This window comes from Artemia franciscana, chromosome 6, assembly GCF_032884065.1.
Source record: "Artemia franciscana chromosome 6, ASM3288406v1, whole genome shotgun sequence".
In the NCBI taxonomy this organism is placed as follows: Eukaryota; Metazoa; Arthropoda; class Branchiopoda; order Anostraca; family Artemiidae; genus Artemia; species Artemia franciscana.
In genome coordinates, this window is record NC_088868.1 from 23,190,319 (window position 1) to 23,208,603 (window position 18,285).

General features: G+C 37.3%; 1 protein-coding gene across 1 annotated transcript in view; it reads left to right on the plus strand.

The window, feature by feature from the left end:
* LOC136028204 (protein Jumonji-like) overlaps positions 1-18,285 on the plus strand; it is a 57,637-nt gene that overhangs the window by 34,798 nt on the left and 4,554 nt on the right. Inside the window, exons 6-8 of the mRNA XM_065705918.1 lie at positions 7,794-8,072; positions 16,219-16,425; positions 16,874-17,040. Of these exons, the coding sequence (XP_065561990.1) occupies positions 7,794-8,072; positions 16,219-16,425; positions 16,874-17,040 (653 nt within the window). The remainder of the gene's footprint in view (positions 1-7,793; positions 8,073-16,218; positions 16,426-16,873; positions 17,041-18,285) is intronic.

An 18,285-nucleotide genomic window follows, 5' to 3' on the forward strand; every position in this document is an offset into this window, starting at 1 on the left:
AGGGTCTATTCTTTGAGTATGCATCTTCTAGCACATGAATAATATAATAAAAAATACCCTTTAGTTTCCTTTTTTCAAAAATCATATTCATAATATTCAGTAACTTCGCATCATCATCTGTCAAAAACTCAAGTAGTGTCAAAACTCCTAAAAGTTTTTGTGCTTCATCTCCATATTTTATGTCAAACTACCAGAATTGATACACAAATAAAAGGGGTAGCTATGATCGCTACAGAGACAAGTTTGTGTCTGTAGGAGCTTTTATAAACAAAACTCTGTCAAAAATATTAACCATGCCACCTTATTGCTTTTGACAGAAGGATAAATGAAAATAAACTTACTTACCATGGATAACGAGTTCATTGCTTAAAGCTGTGCCCAGATTGAAAAGCTAGAGACTGAACTCATTTACCACGCTATCAGCATTTGGGGCCTTATTATTTTGAATTCTTTTGGTACTGTGTCTAAATAAACGCAAAATAAATCTTCCTTCACTTCCAAATTGCCACAAGCTTTTTCATTCTTTTCTGCATCATTTCCTGCAACTTACTCACGGTTTAAGACATTCTCGAAATGTTCTGCTCATCTCCCTTTAACGCTTTCCTTACCACTAATTGAGGCCCCCATTCTTATCTCTTACTGGAAAAAGTCCACCCAACACATTCCTCTCAGTTTCATACCAATGCAAAATTGTACTATTATGCACGTCTGACCTCATCCTCCAGATCCAGGGTAATTTTATCCTTGGCCTTTTATTATTTAAGAATTAACGACTTGACTACTAAGGTCCCTGCGTCGGCCCTGCAGTGCATTCCAGCAGCGTGTTTACCCTTGGCTTATATTTCACACCTCCTTAATTCAAATTTAAACGCCTTCTCTACTTCCCTTACTTTGTTCTTATTTCCGTGTGACGAATCACTCATGAAAATCTTTTACGGACCCCTTCTCTTTTTTACTGAGTTGACAGTATTTTCGAAAATATTCCGACCTATCTTTCTAACTTTCCCCCTTGACACGCCTTCTTCTACATTGCAAACTGTTTTACTAAAATTATTCAGTCAATCTTCTACTTTGTCCAATTTTAAACTCACCAGTTTTGTTTTCATCTATTCCTGGAAAGTTATTATGAAATTCTCATCCCGGAGTCAACCAACGCCACAACTGTTCGGAAGATAGATGCTCTTTCTAATTTTGACAAAAAAGAACAGCAAACAAACAGAAAAGTATCAGAGATTATTTATTGTTTACCGTGAAAATTAACAACACAGTATTTACAGTTTGGTCGTATTTATAGAAGTAGTGGAGTAAAAATACTTTTTGACTTCGGGGAAATTGTAGGATTTTTTTTTTCTGCACCAAAATGTTCAGAAAAATCAGCTGAATTACACAAAAAATCCACCAAAATCCCTATTGCACAAGTGTCCCGAATTTGTCCTTATATGGAGAAAATGAAAGGGGAAAATTGATTTTTGTGTTTATAAATGTTTTGGAGTTTAAATAGTCATTTCCTGTCAAATGAAGCATGACGAATCTGAATATGCCGTCAGAAATCCAGGGATATCAAATTTCACCTTCATGGAATGGGGGGAGGGGTGGGTGATCTACACAGATCATTATTTGACGGATTCCTGCGACTAAAGGATAATTTTATATCAAATAAAGTAGTGTATTACCAAATATGAGGTCAAAAAGCAGTTCATTTTTACTATTTATCTGATTTCCACCCCTGAGGGCCCTGTAATATGAGGGGTTGACAAGTATAATTGCTTGAAAACCAATTCTTTAAGCGAGGTCAAGTTTCAGATCAATTAGTTATAAAAGAGAACGTTTAGAACTCGGGTATAATAATCACACAAACATTTTGATTTTAAAGCATAACCTAAAGTTAGCTCTTCTTCCTACTCGTCTCTGTTATCGTCCTCATCCTATCTTGCTGCAGTGTTAGCACGTAACGCCTCTTTACACTCCCCACATGCACAGCTGCAGGATAAATTGTTCTGACGGCAGCTACACCTGACAGACTCATACCCGATGGTGCACTGGCACCGCACCATCTTCAGCGGATTTTCTGGCGCTGGCGAATCATCAGTCATAATGGAAAGACACTTATCCCGTGATGAATAGAGGAGCCTACCCCATTCTTCGGGCTTTGCCGAATTGGAAATGTCTTGCCATTTCATTATTTGCAGATAGCACCTGTAAAAGTGATACTTTGCGGCTGCCAAAGTTGGCAGAAGCCGCTCTGCCTGAATGAAAGCTTTTGCACTTGCAACCTGGGTAGTGAATAACCGCACCTGGACATCCTTCAGGGTCTTTTTGGTTATTTTCCCTTTGCATATGTGAAGCAAAGCTTTCTCTTCAACTTATGTAATATCCTGGTGGTTGGATCCTGGTGTTATGAAGATCTTGCGAGCATTCTCAAAAATATCATCTTTAAGTGACAAGGATACCACTGCTGGTTTTTTCCTGTGCCGTGAAGTCTAGATGTTGTATCATAGCAGGAAACTGGGTGGCAAACGAGTAGGTTTTCTGTTCCTTCGATTCCTAGTTTGTTCTTGATCCTCTTTATGTCATACACTTGTCGGCTATTTTCATGCGTTTTCGTCTGTATAAAGATTTCACATGCATCAAGCTTGGCATTATAAATCAAAGTGGTCGACAAATTTTCAACACAACTGACTGCAGTTTCTACAACTAAGACATCGGCATCATCCTGAGCCTGTAGAACTTAACATCCTGAGTTCGCCAGCCTCTCAGTAAATAGGTCGATGAAGCTTTGTTTATTTTTCAGACTTATAAAGAATTCTTCCTTACTTTTTGACGATCATGTTAGGAAAGAATTCAATCGTTGGATGCAACAAACCTTTGGTTCTCTTCATCTCTGTGCAATTTTTCGTCGTTGGTATTTCATTGTCAGTCAAAAACTATCACTGTCTGACCAAAATGTCTTCACATGACCTACGTAAGATTATGCTAACTTAGAGTATGTGAATTTGGCAGTTTACGGTATTTAGCAGTTTTACGACCTCCAACAGACCATGATCTCCCACGGCATGAGAGAGAGCTTTGTCTTGTAACATACTTTGCCCAGTGTTAGGCACGTATGCATGACTTATGATTTCCAAAATTCCCGAGTCAGCCATAAGGAAGGCAACTGCTCATAGGAAACTCATGCGCGTGTGGAATCCACCTACGGCAATAATATCATCTCTTAAAGCACTTATGGCAGGCTCTGCATCGACGATACACTTTGGCTTCCAGTAAAGCGGCTGGTCAAAGGTAATGACTAGTTTTTCTAGCTCGACTAGCGCGTTCTTTAGCTTTATTCTTTTGTCCTTTTTTCGGAAGCAAATCAAACGGCGCAAACCTATTATATGGTCTTGAACCCAGTCATGTAGCAAGTACTATGGTAGATGAACCCACTGATTAGATCAGCTAAAGAACGGCATGGAAACCGCAAACTGAAGGGGGAGGGAATTCTAGAATACTGTTTTGAAATTAAACTGTGCGAGACTCATATTCTAAGGCACCATTCCTAGCTTGACATGAAATGGTAAAATAACCAAAAATGATCAAAATAGCTAGTTCAAATATGTCAATTTTCACAACCTTTTTAGGTAAGATGAGGTGCTTGACTACGTAAAATCAAGTTTTTAGTGTCATTTTCGAATTCGCCACCATTCATTTCATAGGAGACGATAAAAAAAGTACTACAACATCTTAATTTCGAGTTTTAACCTCCACCGCGTCCTTTTAGGATAGAACTGGGCAATAAGATACGGAAAAATGGAAACCTGAATTCAGATTTGGAGTCAGCATGCTTGATTTGTTAGGAAATGACTATTTAAACTCCAAAATATTTATAAACACAAAAATCGATTTTCCCCTCATTTTCCCACTTCAAGAGCAAATTTGGGACCCTTGTGCAAGAGGGATTGTACAATTCTGCTTATTTTTCTAAACATTTTGGTGTAAAAAAAAAATTCTAATGCAATTTCCCCGAGGTTTGACCATATTCCCCACATCTTTCCTCCACTAAAATGCTGAAGGTAGAATTGAGCCACGAGTAATAGAAATTAATGATTGAAACACACGTAAAAAAAAGGAAAAAAAAAGACAAACCAAATTTCTTCTAAAAATTTCTTTCAGCAGCATTAACCCTTTTTTCAAGTTTAGCTCGGAATGCAATGTGCTCCTGACATTAGTGCCAGTATGTCGAACAGAGAAACTGGCTTTTGTTGTTGAACGAAAGTAATTGTAAACTACTCATTACTCAGACTAGGAGTAAAGTAATTGTGGTACGAAGGTGGGTATTTTATCAGAATTTGAAACTAATTCTGCAATTTACTGGTAAAAAAAAAAGATAGTATAAGGATCTAACCGAAATTTATTACAGTTGAGATACAATTAAGATCTTTACATGCTTCAAAAGATTGGAAGAATAGATTTGTATGAGTAAGTAAACTTAATAGCTTTATTACGTAGAATCTGAACGGGTCTAATAAGCAGGTGGAACGTAGAGCCCCAAATAGGAATTAACACAAGAGAATACATAATTAAAATATAACTCAGAAAAATGAGATATTAAACCCACGTTGCGTGGAAATTTCAGACAAAAGGTATAACCGTGTCTTTTTTATGAAAGATCTTCGTCCAAATTAATCCTTAAATATTTAACTGAAGCTTTTCGTAAAATTTGATGCGTTCCCAAAATTAAAAATACTTCTAGGAGATACAAATAATCTGGGAGTATGTTGAATAGAAAGATTGGAACTGATTTAGAACAAGTTTGATATTTAAGTACCTATCAGAAATAATAATTAAACACTGATTTACATTTCAAAACAAACTTATTTATATTCAAATTAGAGAACCTAATTACAACCTCGTCAAAAAACATAAAGGTTTCGCAAAGGCAAAAAATTTTAGAAGGTTATTAATGTACACGAAAAATAAACTAGAACCCAGCACACTACCGTGAGAACACCAGTTTGGAACTGAAAAATGAATAAGTAATACCACTGAACAAGAAATTAAACGATTGGTCAGATAAGAAGAGAAAAAGGTAACAGCCTTTTTTATTATGGCACTTGGTATTAACCAAGTGACATATAGCAGTCGCCAATTCTGTCGGTCTGTCTGTCGGTCTGTCGGTCTGTCTGTCTGTCGGTCTGTCGGTCCCGGTTTTGCTACTTTAGGCACTTCCAGGTAAGCTAGGACGATGAAATTTGGCAAGCGTATCAGGGACCGGACCAGATTAAATTAGAAATAGTCGTTTTCCCGATTTGACCATCTGGGGGGGAGTGGGGGCCCGGTTAATTCGCAAAAAATAGAAAAAATGAAGTATTTTTAACTTATCAGCGGGTATTTGGATCTTAATGAAATTTGATGTTTGGAATGATATTGTGTCTTAGAGCTCTTATTTTTAATCCCGACCGGATCTGATGACATTGGGGGGAGTTGGAGGGGGAAAACCTAAAGTCCCGGTTTTGCTACTTTAGGCACTTCCAGGTAAGCTAGGACGATGAAATTTGGCAAGCATATCAGGGACCGGACCAGATTAAATTAGAAATAGTCGTTTTCCCGATTTGACCATCTGGGGGGGGGGAGAAGGGGCCGGTTAATTCGGAAAAATAGAAAAAATGAAGTATTTTTAACTTATGAGCGGGTGATTGGATCTTAATGAAATTTGATGTTTGGAATGATATTGTGTCTCAGAGCTCTTATTTTAAATCCCGACTGGGTCTGATGACATTGGGGGAGTTGGAGGGGGGAAACCTAAAATCTTGGAAAACACTTAGAGTAGAGGGATCGGGATGAAACTTGATGGGAAAAATAAGCGCAAGTCCCAGATACATGATTGACATAATCGGAACTTATTTGCTCTCTTTGGGGTAGTTGGGAGGGGGGAGTAAGTCTTAAAAATTAGAAAAATGAGGTATTTTCAACTTACGAACGGGTGATCGGATCTCAATGAAATTTGACGTTTAGAAGGATATCGTGTCTTAGAGCTCTTATTTTAAATCCCGACCGGATCTGGTGATGGGGGCGGGGAGTTGGGAGGGGGAAACCTAAAACTTGGAAAACACTTAGAGTGGAGGGATCGGGATGAAACATGGTGGGAAAAATAAACACAAGTCCTAGATAGATGATTGACATAAACGGAACGGATCCGCTCTCTTTTGGGTAGTTGGGGGGGGGGGGGTTAATTCTGAAAAATTAGAAAAAATGAGGTATTTTTAACTTACGAATGGGTGATTGGATCTCCATGAAATTTGATTTTTAGAAGGATATCGTGGCTCAAAGCTCTTATTTTAAATCCTGACCGGATCTGGTGACATTGGGGGAAGTTTGGGGTGGGGAGACCTAAAATGATGGGAAACCCTTAGATTGGAAGGATTGGGATGAAACTTGGTTGGAAAAATAAGCAAAAGTCTTGCATACGTAATTTACATAATTGGAACGGATCCGCTCAATTGCGGGGGGGGGAGGGGTAATTCTGAAAAATAAGAAAAATAACGTATTTTTAACTTACGAAGGAGTGATCGGATCTTCATGAAACTTCATATTTAGAAGGACCTCGTAACTCTGATATCTTATTTTAAATCTCAACCGGATCAAACGTAATTGGGGGGGGGCAGTTGGGGGGACCGGAAATCTTAGAAAATACTTAAAGCGGTGAGATCAGGATGAAACTGGATGGGAAGAATAGAAACCTGTCTAAGATACGTGACTGACATAACTGGACCGGATCTGCTCTCTTTGGTGGAATTGGGAGGGGGGAGGTAATTTTGAAAATTGAGGTATTTGTAACTTACGAAAGGGTGACCAGATCTTAATGAAATTTGATATTTAGAAGGATCTTGTGCTATAAAGTTTAACTTTAGGTTCTGACCTTCTCACAAGTGCCAAATGAGCTCTTGGCTCTTGGCTCTTCCGACCTCGTCCAAATGAGCTCTTGGCTCTTCCGACCTCGTACCATATGAGCTCTCGGCTCTTCCGACCTCGTCACAAGTGCCATATGAGCTCTTAGCTCTTGCTAAAACCGTAATAAATAAGTTTCTTATAGAGAATCGCAGAGTTAATACAATTTTAAGCTGTATGATGTATATTTCTTGTATATATACTTACATATGCACTTAAAAATGGAAGTTTTTCCAAAAAATTACTTAGAACTGGAAAATGTGAAATACCTGAGTGTCTTTCTCCCGAAAAATGTGAAATCTCTATTGATGCTGCTTTTAGCTTGACATATCTACTTTTGGCTTCTGAAATATGTCGAATTTAATGTTGTAATTATTATAGAGATCCTTCTCTCATTCGTTTGGGATTTTTCGTCAATATAACTGTTTCCAAAACTTCGATCTGTTGAGCTTAATTCGTCCTGTTAGGGGTCATTCTTCTCTGATAAGAGCCACTTCGATTGTTGAGCTTAGTTCGTCCTGATAGGGGTCATTCTACTCTGATAAGAGCCACTTCGATTGTTGAGCTTAGTTCGTCCTGATAGGGGTCATTCTACTCTGATAAGAGCCACTTCGATTGTTGAGCTTAGTTCGTCCTGATAAGGGCCATTCTTTTCGTACCGTTCATTATTATGTACGTATTAATGATCTGCAGCGTTAACCATTTTCTCGTTTTCAGGTTATTGTTAAACTTTAAAAGAAGAAGGGAAAGTGCTCATGAGGTTATTCAATGCACTTTGTTCTTATTCTTAGGGGGGGGGGGGGTATAGAGGAATCGAACCTACCTTTGTGCAACCTAAAGCCGAAATAATCATGTTTCTCAACTTTCAGATTATTGAAGAAAAGAAATGGGCAGCCGTAAGTGATTTCTTAAGAGCACCAAAATGGGCTCAGGATAGAAGTGCAAGGCTAGATGAACTGTACATCAAGTATCTTTTAGCTTACGATCTATTATCACCAGAAGAACGTAATAGGCTTTATGAAGAAGCAGAAGCTGCTAAGGACAAAAGGTTCAAGAAAAGATTGAGTAATGAACCAATTGAGGAAGAGGATGATCCACTGCAAGAAAAAGATGAGTGTACTATCAAAGGAAGGAGTATGTCCTTAAAGGTATTATTTCCTCATTCTTTAGTTTAGAGTATAATTCTGGGGAAAAAACTAGAAGAACCATAAAAATGACCGAAGTGACGCAATGTGGCTGGTGGAGCGTGGGGGAAATAAAATGAACAATATATTGCGCTGCCTAGTAAAGAATGATGTTGACATAGTGTATTATTTATTTTTTTTCATTTTTTTTTTTAGGGCACTTCGTATGGAAGGAGCTGTCGTAGAAGCTTCAAAATGGGCTTATTTTTAATAGTCAAAAGTAATTGGAAGGCAAATAGCCCCCACGCCCGTCATTAACCCAAAAACAGACAATCAAAATTTTGAGATAGCCATTTTGGTCAATGTAATAAAAGAAACATCCGGCAATCTTTGAGGGCGCCCCCCCCGCATCCCTCGGGGAAAGGGTTTAAAGCTATGTCCCTGGGGCATATAGAGTTTTCATAGAAAGTGTAGTCGTATAAATTTTGGATGGGGCTCGTCGAATTGGTAATCAGAATTTCTAGTCCTTTTTTAAGAATTAAGGTTATCAGAGGGTATCTACCCCCCCTCCAACCCCACACGTCGTGTTTTCCCGAAATGCACCCAATAGAAATTTTGAGATAGGCATTTTATTCAAAATAGTCCAAAGATCATATAACGAGGCTTATAGGGTTGAAATAGGCAGGGGTTGTAAGTTATACTCTGGTGGGATTTAAGGTTTTTGTGGAAGGGATGGCTGTATAAACTTTAGAGGAGGCTTGTTTATTTAGAAATTAGAATTTCTAACTCTGTTTTAGGAGTCAAAAGTGCTGGAGGGTAACTAGCCCCCCCCCTCCGACTACCCCTCTTTTCACCAAACACATCTGATTGAAATTGTGTGATAGCCGTTTTGTTCAAAATAGTCTAAAGAACGTATAACAATTCCTTCGGGCTTGACACGTCTCCCCCAGAGCCCTGAGACAAGGGTTGTAAGTTATGTTCTGGGGGTATATAAGGTTTTTATGCAATGGGTGGTCATATAAACTTTAGATGGGGTTCATTTAATTTGAAAATGGAAGTTATAGGGCCCTTATTAAGAGTTCTAGTTCCCTTCTAAGAGTCAAAAGTGATGGAGGGCAATTAGCCCCCCCCCCAGGACTACTTCTCTTTTCACCAATCATATCTGATTGAACTTGTGAGATAGCTATTTTATTAGAAATGGTTTAAAGAACATATTACAATGCGTCCTGGGTTGACACAACCTTCCAGAGCCCTGGGGAAAAGGGTTGTAAGTTATGCCTTGTGTGCATATAAGGTTTTTGTGGAATGGATGGTCGTATAAACTTTAGATGGGGCTCATTCGATTTGAAATTGGAAGTTATAATGCCCTTATCAAGAGTCAAAAGTAATTTGAGAGCAACCGTCCCCCTCCACGCCCATCATTTCCTCAAGCATATACAATCAAAATTTTGAGATAGCAACTTTGTTCAGCGTAGTTGAAGGATCCGGAAACTATGTCTTTGAGGATGACATGCCTCACACCCCTCAAGGCAATTGCTGTAAGGTTTACCCTGGGGCATATAAGATTATTATAGAAAAGGTGATCGTATATTCTTCAGAGGGGGCTCATTAGATTGGTAATCAGAAGTTCCAGGACCATTTTTAAGTCAAAGTGATCTGAGGGCAGCTAACCCCACCCCCCCTACACACACACACGTTGTGTTTTCTCGAAATTCATCCAATAGAAATTTTGAGATAGTAATTTTATTCAAAATAGTCTGACGATCATATAACAAGGCTTTTGAGGTTGATACAAACCACTAGATCATGGGGACAAGGGTTATTAGCTATGCCCCAGGGATATTTATGGTTTTATGGAAGGGGTGGTTGTATAAACTTTAGGGGTGGCTCATTTAGTTGAAAATCTAAGTTCTAGTTCCATTTCAAGACTCAAAAGTGATGAAGGTCAAATTACCCATTCCCAACTACCCCTCTTTTCCACAAAAGCATCTGATTAAAATTGTGAGATTGCCATTTTGTTCTAAATAGTCAAAAGAACATATAAAAATGCATCCAGGGTTGATACAACCCCCCAGAGCCCTTGAGAAAGGGCTGTAAGCTATACCCTAAAGTCATATAAGGTCTTAATGGAATTTGAAGTTATAGCGTCCTTTTTAAGATTCAAAGTGATTTGAGAGTAATCAGCTCCCCTCCCCATTTCCATCGTTTCCCAAAACAAACATCTACACAAAGTTTTGAGACATTTATTTTTTTCAGCATTGTTGAAAGTTTAAGTAATAATGGGTTTTTGGATGTCCACCCCCCACACGAGGTCTCAGGGCAAGCGCTGCAATTTAGGCAGTTTGTTCATTGCTCAAATATGGTATTTGTGTTATTGAGAAAGGGTATGCATCTTTGACTTCTACTTTCCCAAAATATGAAGGACATTAGGGGGAGTACTTCAGGGAATGTTGAGAGGAGTGTTGATCTAAATCAAAACATGCTATGTACATATTGGTTGTCTAAAGGGTGTAACTTAGGAATGACTAAGTATATTAATTTGGAACTTTCAGGAAATGATAAGAGAGATGATCAATTGACCAAAAAGGCAATATTTGAACCCTACTGTTACAGCTACTGGGGCTTCTATTGCTATCACAACTGCTACTGCTACTATCACTACTATCACTAAAACTTCTTCTTCTGTAGCGAATACTACTAAGGCTGATGATATTGAAATAAAAATCTGAAGAAATGTTGAGGGGAAACTTGAACTAAATCAAAACATACTAAGTGCATACAGATTGCTGATACGGGCTTATCAGCAATATTTTTGGAACGCCTTATAGTATCAAAAGGAAACTTCAGGGGTATCATGAGTGGGATGTTCAGTTGACCAAAAGGCAAAATGTCCATGCTAATACCGCTAATAATTCTGCTGCTACTACTGTTACTAATAATAATAATAATACACTATTACTGCTACTACTGCTCCTACTACGACACTACTAATATGGTGGTAGTACAATTAAGGCTTCGCGTATGAAGGTGAAAATTTTACAGAATATTGAGGGAAATTCAAACCAAATAAAAACACACTATTTGCATCCAGATTTATAAATGGGCGTATCTCAAGAATGGATTTGGGTATTAAGTTGGATCTTTGATAGAACACTTAATGGGGAAGATCAATTGACAAAAAAGTAATATATGCATGTCAATACTAACACTACTACCACTGCTATATTTACTAATACTGCTACTAAACTGCTCCAACTACTACTTCAATTGCAACACTTTGTAAGAGGATTAAGGTGAAAAGGGTGTCAAAAGAGGGTCAAAAGCCTACATCAGCAGGATTTTTGAAGGCATTCAAGGGTAAATTTCCGGGGCATCATGAAAGGGACGTTCAACTGACAAAAAGGCAAGATGTACATGCTACTACCGCTGCTATTATTGTATATGCAAGTAAAATTTGAGAGAAAATTGATGGCAAATTCGAGCTAACAGAAGACACTATATGCATTTAGATTGGTAAAATAGCGTACCTGAAGATTTGATTTTTGTATTAAGTTGGAACTCTCAGACAATGCTTAAAGGAGAAGATCAATTGACCAAAAGGGATATGTGCACACTGCTACTAATATTACTACCACTGCTACATTTACTAATTTTACCACTATTATTACTATTGCTCCAACTACTACCTCTATTGCAACTACTTCTAAGGCTAAGAGCATTAAGATAAAAATTTCAAGAAGTATTTGAATATATAGGTTATCAAAAAGACATATCGACAATTGTGTAACAATGGCTAATTATGTTAAGTTGAGCACTAGTGCTACTGCTGTGACTGATATTAAAATTACACCTCAGGATGTTACGGTGAGATCTTAGGGGTGTAGGTAAACTGAATCACAATACGCCATCCGTATGTAGGTTGTTAAAAGGGCATACCAGCAATATTTTAGAAACAGTTTTGTGTTTGAAATTAAAAATTTCAAGGCTTGGTGTGGAGGATGTTGAATTAAACCAAAAGACAGTATTTGCATCATAATAGTACTGATTCTACTCCTGCAACCACTACTACTGATGCTATTATTATTACTGCTACTACTACTACTGCCACTAAGGCTAAGACTACTACTATTAATTCTAATGCTACTACTACAACTGCAAATGCTATAACTACTTGTACTACTACTATTGCTACTGAAGCTAAGGGTATTAAGGTGAAAATTTTGGGCAATATTGAAATTGTTTTGTAGCTAAATCAAAACACACTGTTCCCACATAGGTTGTCAAGAGGACGTACCAGAAATACTTCAGAAACCGTTGATGGTAATAAGTAGAAACTTTAATCGTGTGTTGAAGGAGATGTTGAAAAAAACCGAAGGGGCCATGTGCATACTACTACAATCCTACTATTGATACTGCACACGCTAAGGGTATTAAGGTGGAGCTTTTCAAGGAATATTTAGGCGGATATTGAACTAAATCAAAATAAACAATGATCATGTAAATTGTCAAAAGGGGGACATGCAATATCAGAATAACGACTTATATTGTAAAGTTAGACCTTTCGGGGCAAGTTGCGACGGATTTTGAACTAGCCAGAAGCCAATATGTGTATATATTTAATGCTGCTTATACGTTTAATGTAACTAACAGCACTAATGGCATTAAGTTGAAACTTTCGGGGAATGTTTAGGGAGATATTCAGTTAAACGAAAAAAAAAATATGTGCGTGCATGTATTAAAAGGACATATAAGGACGCTGTGCGGCTCTATCATAGCTAGTAATATCATTCATATTTTAATAGAGCTAATTTGTCTGGAACTTTGGAAGTTCTAGTTCCCTCTTTAAGAGTCTGATTGGAGGTCAGTAAGCCCTCTTCTTTTGCTCATAATTTTCCCAACATTTCCAATCAAAATTTCAAAACAGCAATTTTGTTCAGCATAGTTGAATGATCTAGTAACTATACTAGTATCTCCAGGGTAACTGGGTATGTCAACCCATCAAAGTTATGTAATTTGCTCATTATGCTTGAAAACTAAACGTTGCTTTAAGAATAGATCCAAACGCAGTGTTTATGTCGGTTGCTAATAAGACATCTCAGCAATATAGCAAGAACGACTTAGAGTATTAAGTTCAAACTTCCAGGGCTACTTCTATTACTACATCTGCTCTTAAACCTTAACTAAATTAAAAGAGTGTAAGTGTGTCTGGGCTGTCAAAGAGCATAGATATAATTTTTGAGAATGTAATCATCTTTTATTTTTATCAGGTCAAATAGAGGATGTATATGACTAAATTAAACACTACTATTTGTGTCAAGATTTCAAAAGGGTGCATGCTGTTAAAAATTGTTAACAAATTTTCTCCAGCATATAAATATCAGGCCAAAATGTAAATTCTTAAAAAAACCGGAAAAATTCAAACTATCATTTTCTTTTTCCCTGAAAAATACTATTTCAAGATAAAACGAACAGATATTAATTAAAAAAGCTGTTTCCACAAAATAAGTTTTTGAAAAAAAGGCAAAAAACTGCATTAAACCAAATATGGGAAAAAATAGAATAAAATAATCTACAAAGCATAAAACTACCAAAAATCAGCATTAATACATAAATGAAACCCAAAACAAACAGAAATTACCATAAATAACCGATTCAAGCTCAAAACGAGCAGAAATTAACATGAGTAAGGCTCAAAACCTTGGTGCTATTTTTGTCCCCGTTCGGGTGCTATTTTTTGATAGTTAAGTCAACTACGCGCAAGTTCTTAAAAGCTCTTGATGTCTGAAAAATAGCCTATTCCAAACGGCAACACGTGAGATAAAAAATAATCCCAGCAACTTTGGAAGAGACTTTAGAGGCTGACACAAGTTCGTCCTTCCAATCTAACCCGATAGATATGGCTGCGTAGGAAAAAAAATGTTCCTCTCTTTTCTCTGATGATCCTCTTCTTGTTCAAGCTACCTATTAACATTTTCTCCCCCACAATATGTCCGAACGTTACCGCCTGAGGAACTTCGTCATTGTTACATTTTCAGCTGTCATGACCCAAATTCGTCTAATGAAACGTTGTAAAACCCCAGGAAACGGTGGGGTGCAAGCTGACCACCTCCTATCCACTTCCCCACTTCTTATACAATATTTGTCACTGCTGTTTCAGGCTGTTATTGCTCAGAAATTTTTTTAATTACTCTTCCTAAACGTCTTGTTACCTGTGTCTTAATGAAGAGCAAAAACCCGAAGGTTCTTGAATCGTACAGACCAGTTACCGATAAGGTGCAACCATAGAGACAACCAGTTTGGATTCTGTGAAGGCTTTGGCGTGTAAAACGCACACGCAACTTTTTTGGCTATTTTAGACCGCCATCGGATGCTGAAAAAGAATCTGTATGTGTGTGCGATCGACATTTAAAAGTCGTTAGATTCCATTATTCATTCACAGGCTATTTTTTCTCTGTTGAGAAGTGGAATAAACCCTTTTCTCTACTGTATCTTGAAGGATTGGTATGGCAATGCGTCCATACGGATACAGCTAAGTAGCCAACTAAGCAACTCCTTCACTTTTCGGAAAGGTAGCCACCCGTTACGCAGACGAGATTCTTCTACTACCAGACGATCACCAAGCTCTCCAAAATACAGTTCGCTTAGCCTGCTCTGGTCTCAATGAGATTGGGCTCCAAGTCGCCTCCTCTAAAACTGAGCTTCTCGTCTAACGTTCGTCTCAGCACCCTGCCGTAACTATCAATGTTGGCCAAGCAACTATTTCCGTATCTATATCTCTGAAATATTTAGGTAAATATTTAAAAATAACTTTGAGCAGACTTTGCAACGCTTTTTTTTTGCCCCACATGTCATCTTCGTCGTCTCTTTATGAAGTTGTTTCGCACTATCTGAGTGGAAAAAAGGTAAATTCTCAGTTCCTCTGTTTTCAAAATATCTTCTGCAGCTGCCACTTTAGACTCATTTCCGGTACATTTCAACTAGGTACGGAGTTTTTATATTTCTTCAAAAATGAACCAGCTTGTGGACAGGTTCTCTAGGTGTTGAAATAATATTCTCGACTTTCCATTTAAGACAGGACGGGCTTTCAAGGAATCTTCCTATACCTACATGTTAAACATTTGGAGTTTGCCTGACGTTCCTGAATTTGTGATTTCGGTGGTTTTTATTTTAACAGATATAAAAAAAATCTGGTGAATATTTTAATCTAATCAAAATTTAAAGCCAACAATTATTTATTTTATAATTCCAAAATATATATAAAACCTGTGTCGGGTTTGCATTCTAGATTGCTACACTTGATACTGTTGTTGTGTAAAATAGAGCAAAGAATATTCTATTCAACTATCAGAAACTTATTTCTATAATATATACTTGCTGGCTGCAGTCCCTTCAAATACTTTACATATATGTGTTCTGAAGTAAAAAATTCTTCTCAAACGACTAGATACAGCTGTAATCGGAGCGCGTGAGAATACATAAATCAGACCAACGGATTAACCACTCGGATTATTCAGGAGCGATTCAGTCAAGTATTTCTTAGTTGTAACCGGTTTAAACAGAGTCTGGAGAATTAGTAGTGTGCAGACACCAAACTACCGGTTAATAAATATACAAAAAAATTATATTGTATAAATAATTACTAGAAGAATTGCTAAGGATAACCTGCACCTAATCGTAATTTTGAGTGAGAAACTTCTTAAGTTTAACCCCTTCATGTTTGTTTAGTTGAAGCGACGAAGAAAACTGATAACTTTGTTTTTAACCAAATTGCCGCCGCAGAAAAAGAATTGACTAGGGAGTAAAATGCTTGGACTTCGGCTAGGCCTTAACTGCATTGCTTAATTGTCTTATCTTAGTAGCTGAGATGTTATTTCTCTTGTGAGTTTTTCTTGATAGTGCTTTCACTTTTTTTTAATTTCCTCTACTTTGTACTCCTCTAAGTACATTTCATTACAGAGGGTTAAAATAAATCGTTATTATTAAAACACGATGCTATCTCTTGTGATGATGTGAAACAAACTAGATCCTGATTATAAAATTCTTCATAAGTTATTTTGTCTTCAACTGCCCTTGGCATAACCTCACGTGATTGGCCAGGTTTACGGACACTGAACAGTTATTTAAAATAGTGTTTGAAGAATCTGTAATGTAATGTTAAAATATTTTTCAGGACTTTAAGAGGGTTGCTAAGAATGCAAGTGCACAGCTAACATACGATTCTGATACTTGCGAGACTATAGAGGGAAGATTTTGGCGATTAGTTGAAACTCAGCTTCAGCACACGTGTGTACTCATTGGGAGTGTTGACGCCGGAGACACTGGTTGTGGTTTCCCCTCCTCGAAATCACCTTTAGCTAAACATCCTTGGAACCCAAAAGTAAGTTTTTTTTCCGTAGGTCGTAATAATCGCCTGTTAGGCTACAATCATCTTCAGCGATAAGGAGTTTGCAACTTTTGCGTGTTGGTGTACCTAGTATTTATTTCAAGATCCTTACAGATTAATAACTTCAGCGTTTAATCGAAGCGAGGAAACAAAACCAAAGTGTTTCTCTCGCAACGCTTGTACTCGGCGAAGCCGAACAAAGGTTGCTGCAACACTTCACGTTGCCCATGCAATATATATATATATATATATATATATACTTTGTACAAGTGTGCATTTCTTACCTGCTCAGATTTAAAACGAAATTGGTCCTAAAATAATAAATGGGTATTACTAAAAATGCAATTATAACTTTTCCTGTTATGTAGATAATCTGTAATTCTTTTCCTTGTTCCCTAATTCATAAAATATTTATGTGGTTAATTATACCAAATAATTGTAGGTTTTGACAAATAGCAGTGAATCTGTTTTAAGAAGTATGTCAAGAATAATTGGTGTAACTGCCCCAATTCTGCATTTCGGAATGGTGTTTAGTGCTTGTTGCTGGTTCCGTGATCCTCATGGGCTTCCTTGGATTGAATTTATGCACTCAGGCTCACCTCGTGTATGGTAAGCTTTCACTATACCTTATAGGCCTAAGCTTTTGTTATATTCCATTTTTGACTTTCTTACAATCCTGTTGACCTGGAGAAAGCTTTTGTTGTATCTCATCAGACATTCATTTTCAGTTCGGGCTATGGGATTTTCGATTTTAATCGAAGAGCTTATATTTCCAGATAGCAGTGCTGGTAAATAAATATTGAGATACTTGAGAGGACATCTGTCCAGGAGGCAGAATGTACATCATTATCTATATTAATGATCTATCTCAGGTCTTTGGGTATGAACCGTACAGATAAAACCTATCGAACACGTATATAATAAAGGCAACTTGTATCAAAGCAAAACCAAGTGGACTTGACCCTATGTTGATGTGACTGTGTCAGATTCTTTCCTTACCGACAAATGTGTCAATTTTTTTTTTGCACAAACAAGGGAAAAACAAAGAAAAAAAGGACAGTATGAACAAATCTAGATTTCAGACAATAAGCATTTTAATCAGGTCATCTATCATTATTGATTAAGATATGTTTCGTTTCTTAGTGATTTCAAGGGGTTTCTTAGTGGGGAACAACGATGCTAATGATGGACTTATTGTTAGAAGCATATGAAATTATTTATTTTTCTAGCATGTAGTAGGGCTGACTGACTTTTCAAAATTTTCTTAAGCCTGAAAAGTGTTTTTCAAAGAACTATAGCTTCGCTAATCAGCTCTTTGGAATTAAGATTTCTATAACCTCTGCTTAATTCATTTCACGTTTAGTTTGTATTTGTTGGGGTTTATTGTTCAATAAATCTTTTCTGTTGCAAGGCAGATTGTTCCTATGGAATTTTTAATTTGAAAAGAAAAGCCTTAAAAGCGTGTAAAGTCGGTGTTCGTCTTTTACAATAATTGTGGCAGAAATGCTTAAAAATTTTAACGGTGCCAAAAATAGACCTTTGGAATTACGACTATTAGCGCCCCACCCATCTCCCCCTGTCTCTAATCATGAAAGGAATGAACAAGATAGTTGAGGAAAATTTTATGTGCCGATAAAACAAATGATTGTTCTTCTTAAGTATGGCTTGTGGTCTGTGAATATGATTCTCACTTAGGGTGCGAGAGGTTACAGGCTCGAATCCCGGACCACCTCAATTTTTACATGAAGAAGATCTGAACTTAGGTACGTGATCAATATAGCGATCACTGAAAATTGGCAGGTGTATCAGGAACTCGACCGGATTAAATTATAAGTAGTTGCCTCCCCGATCCGA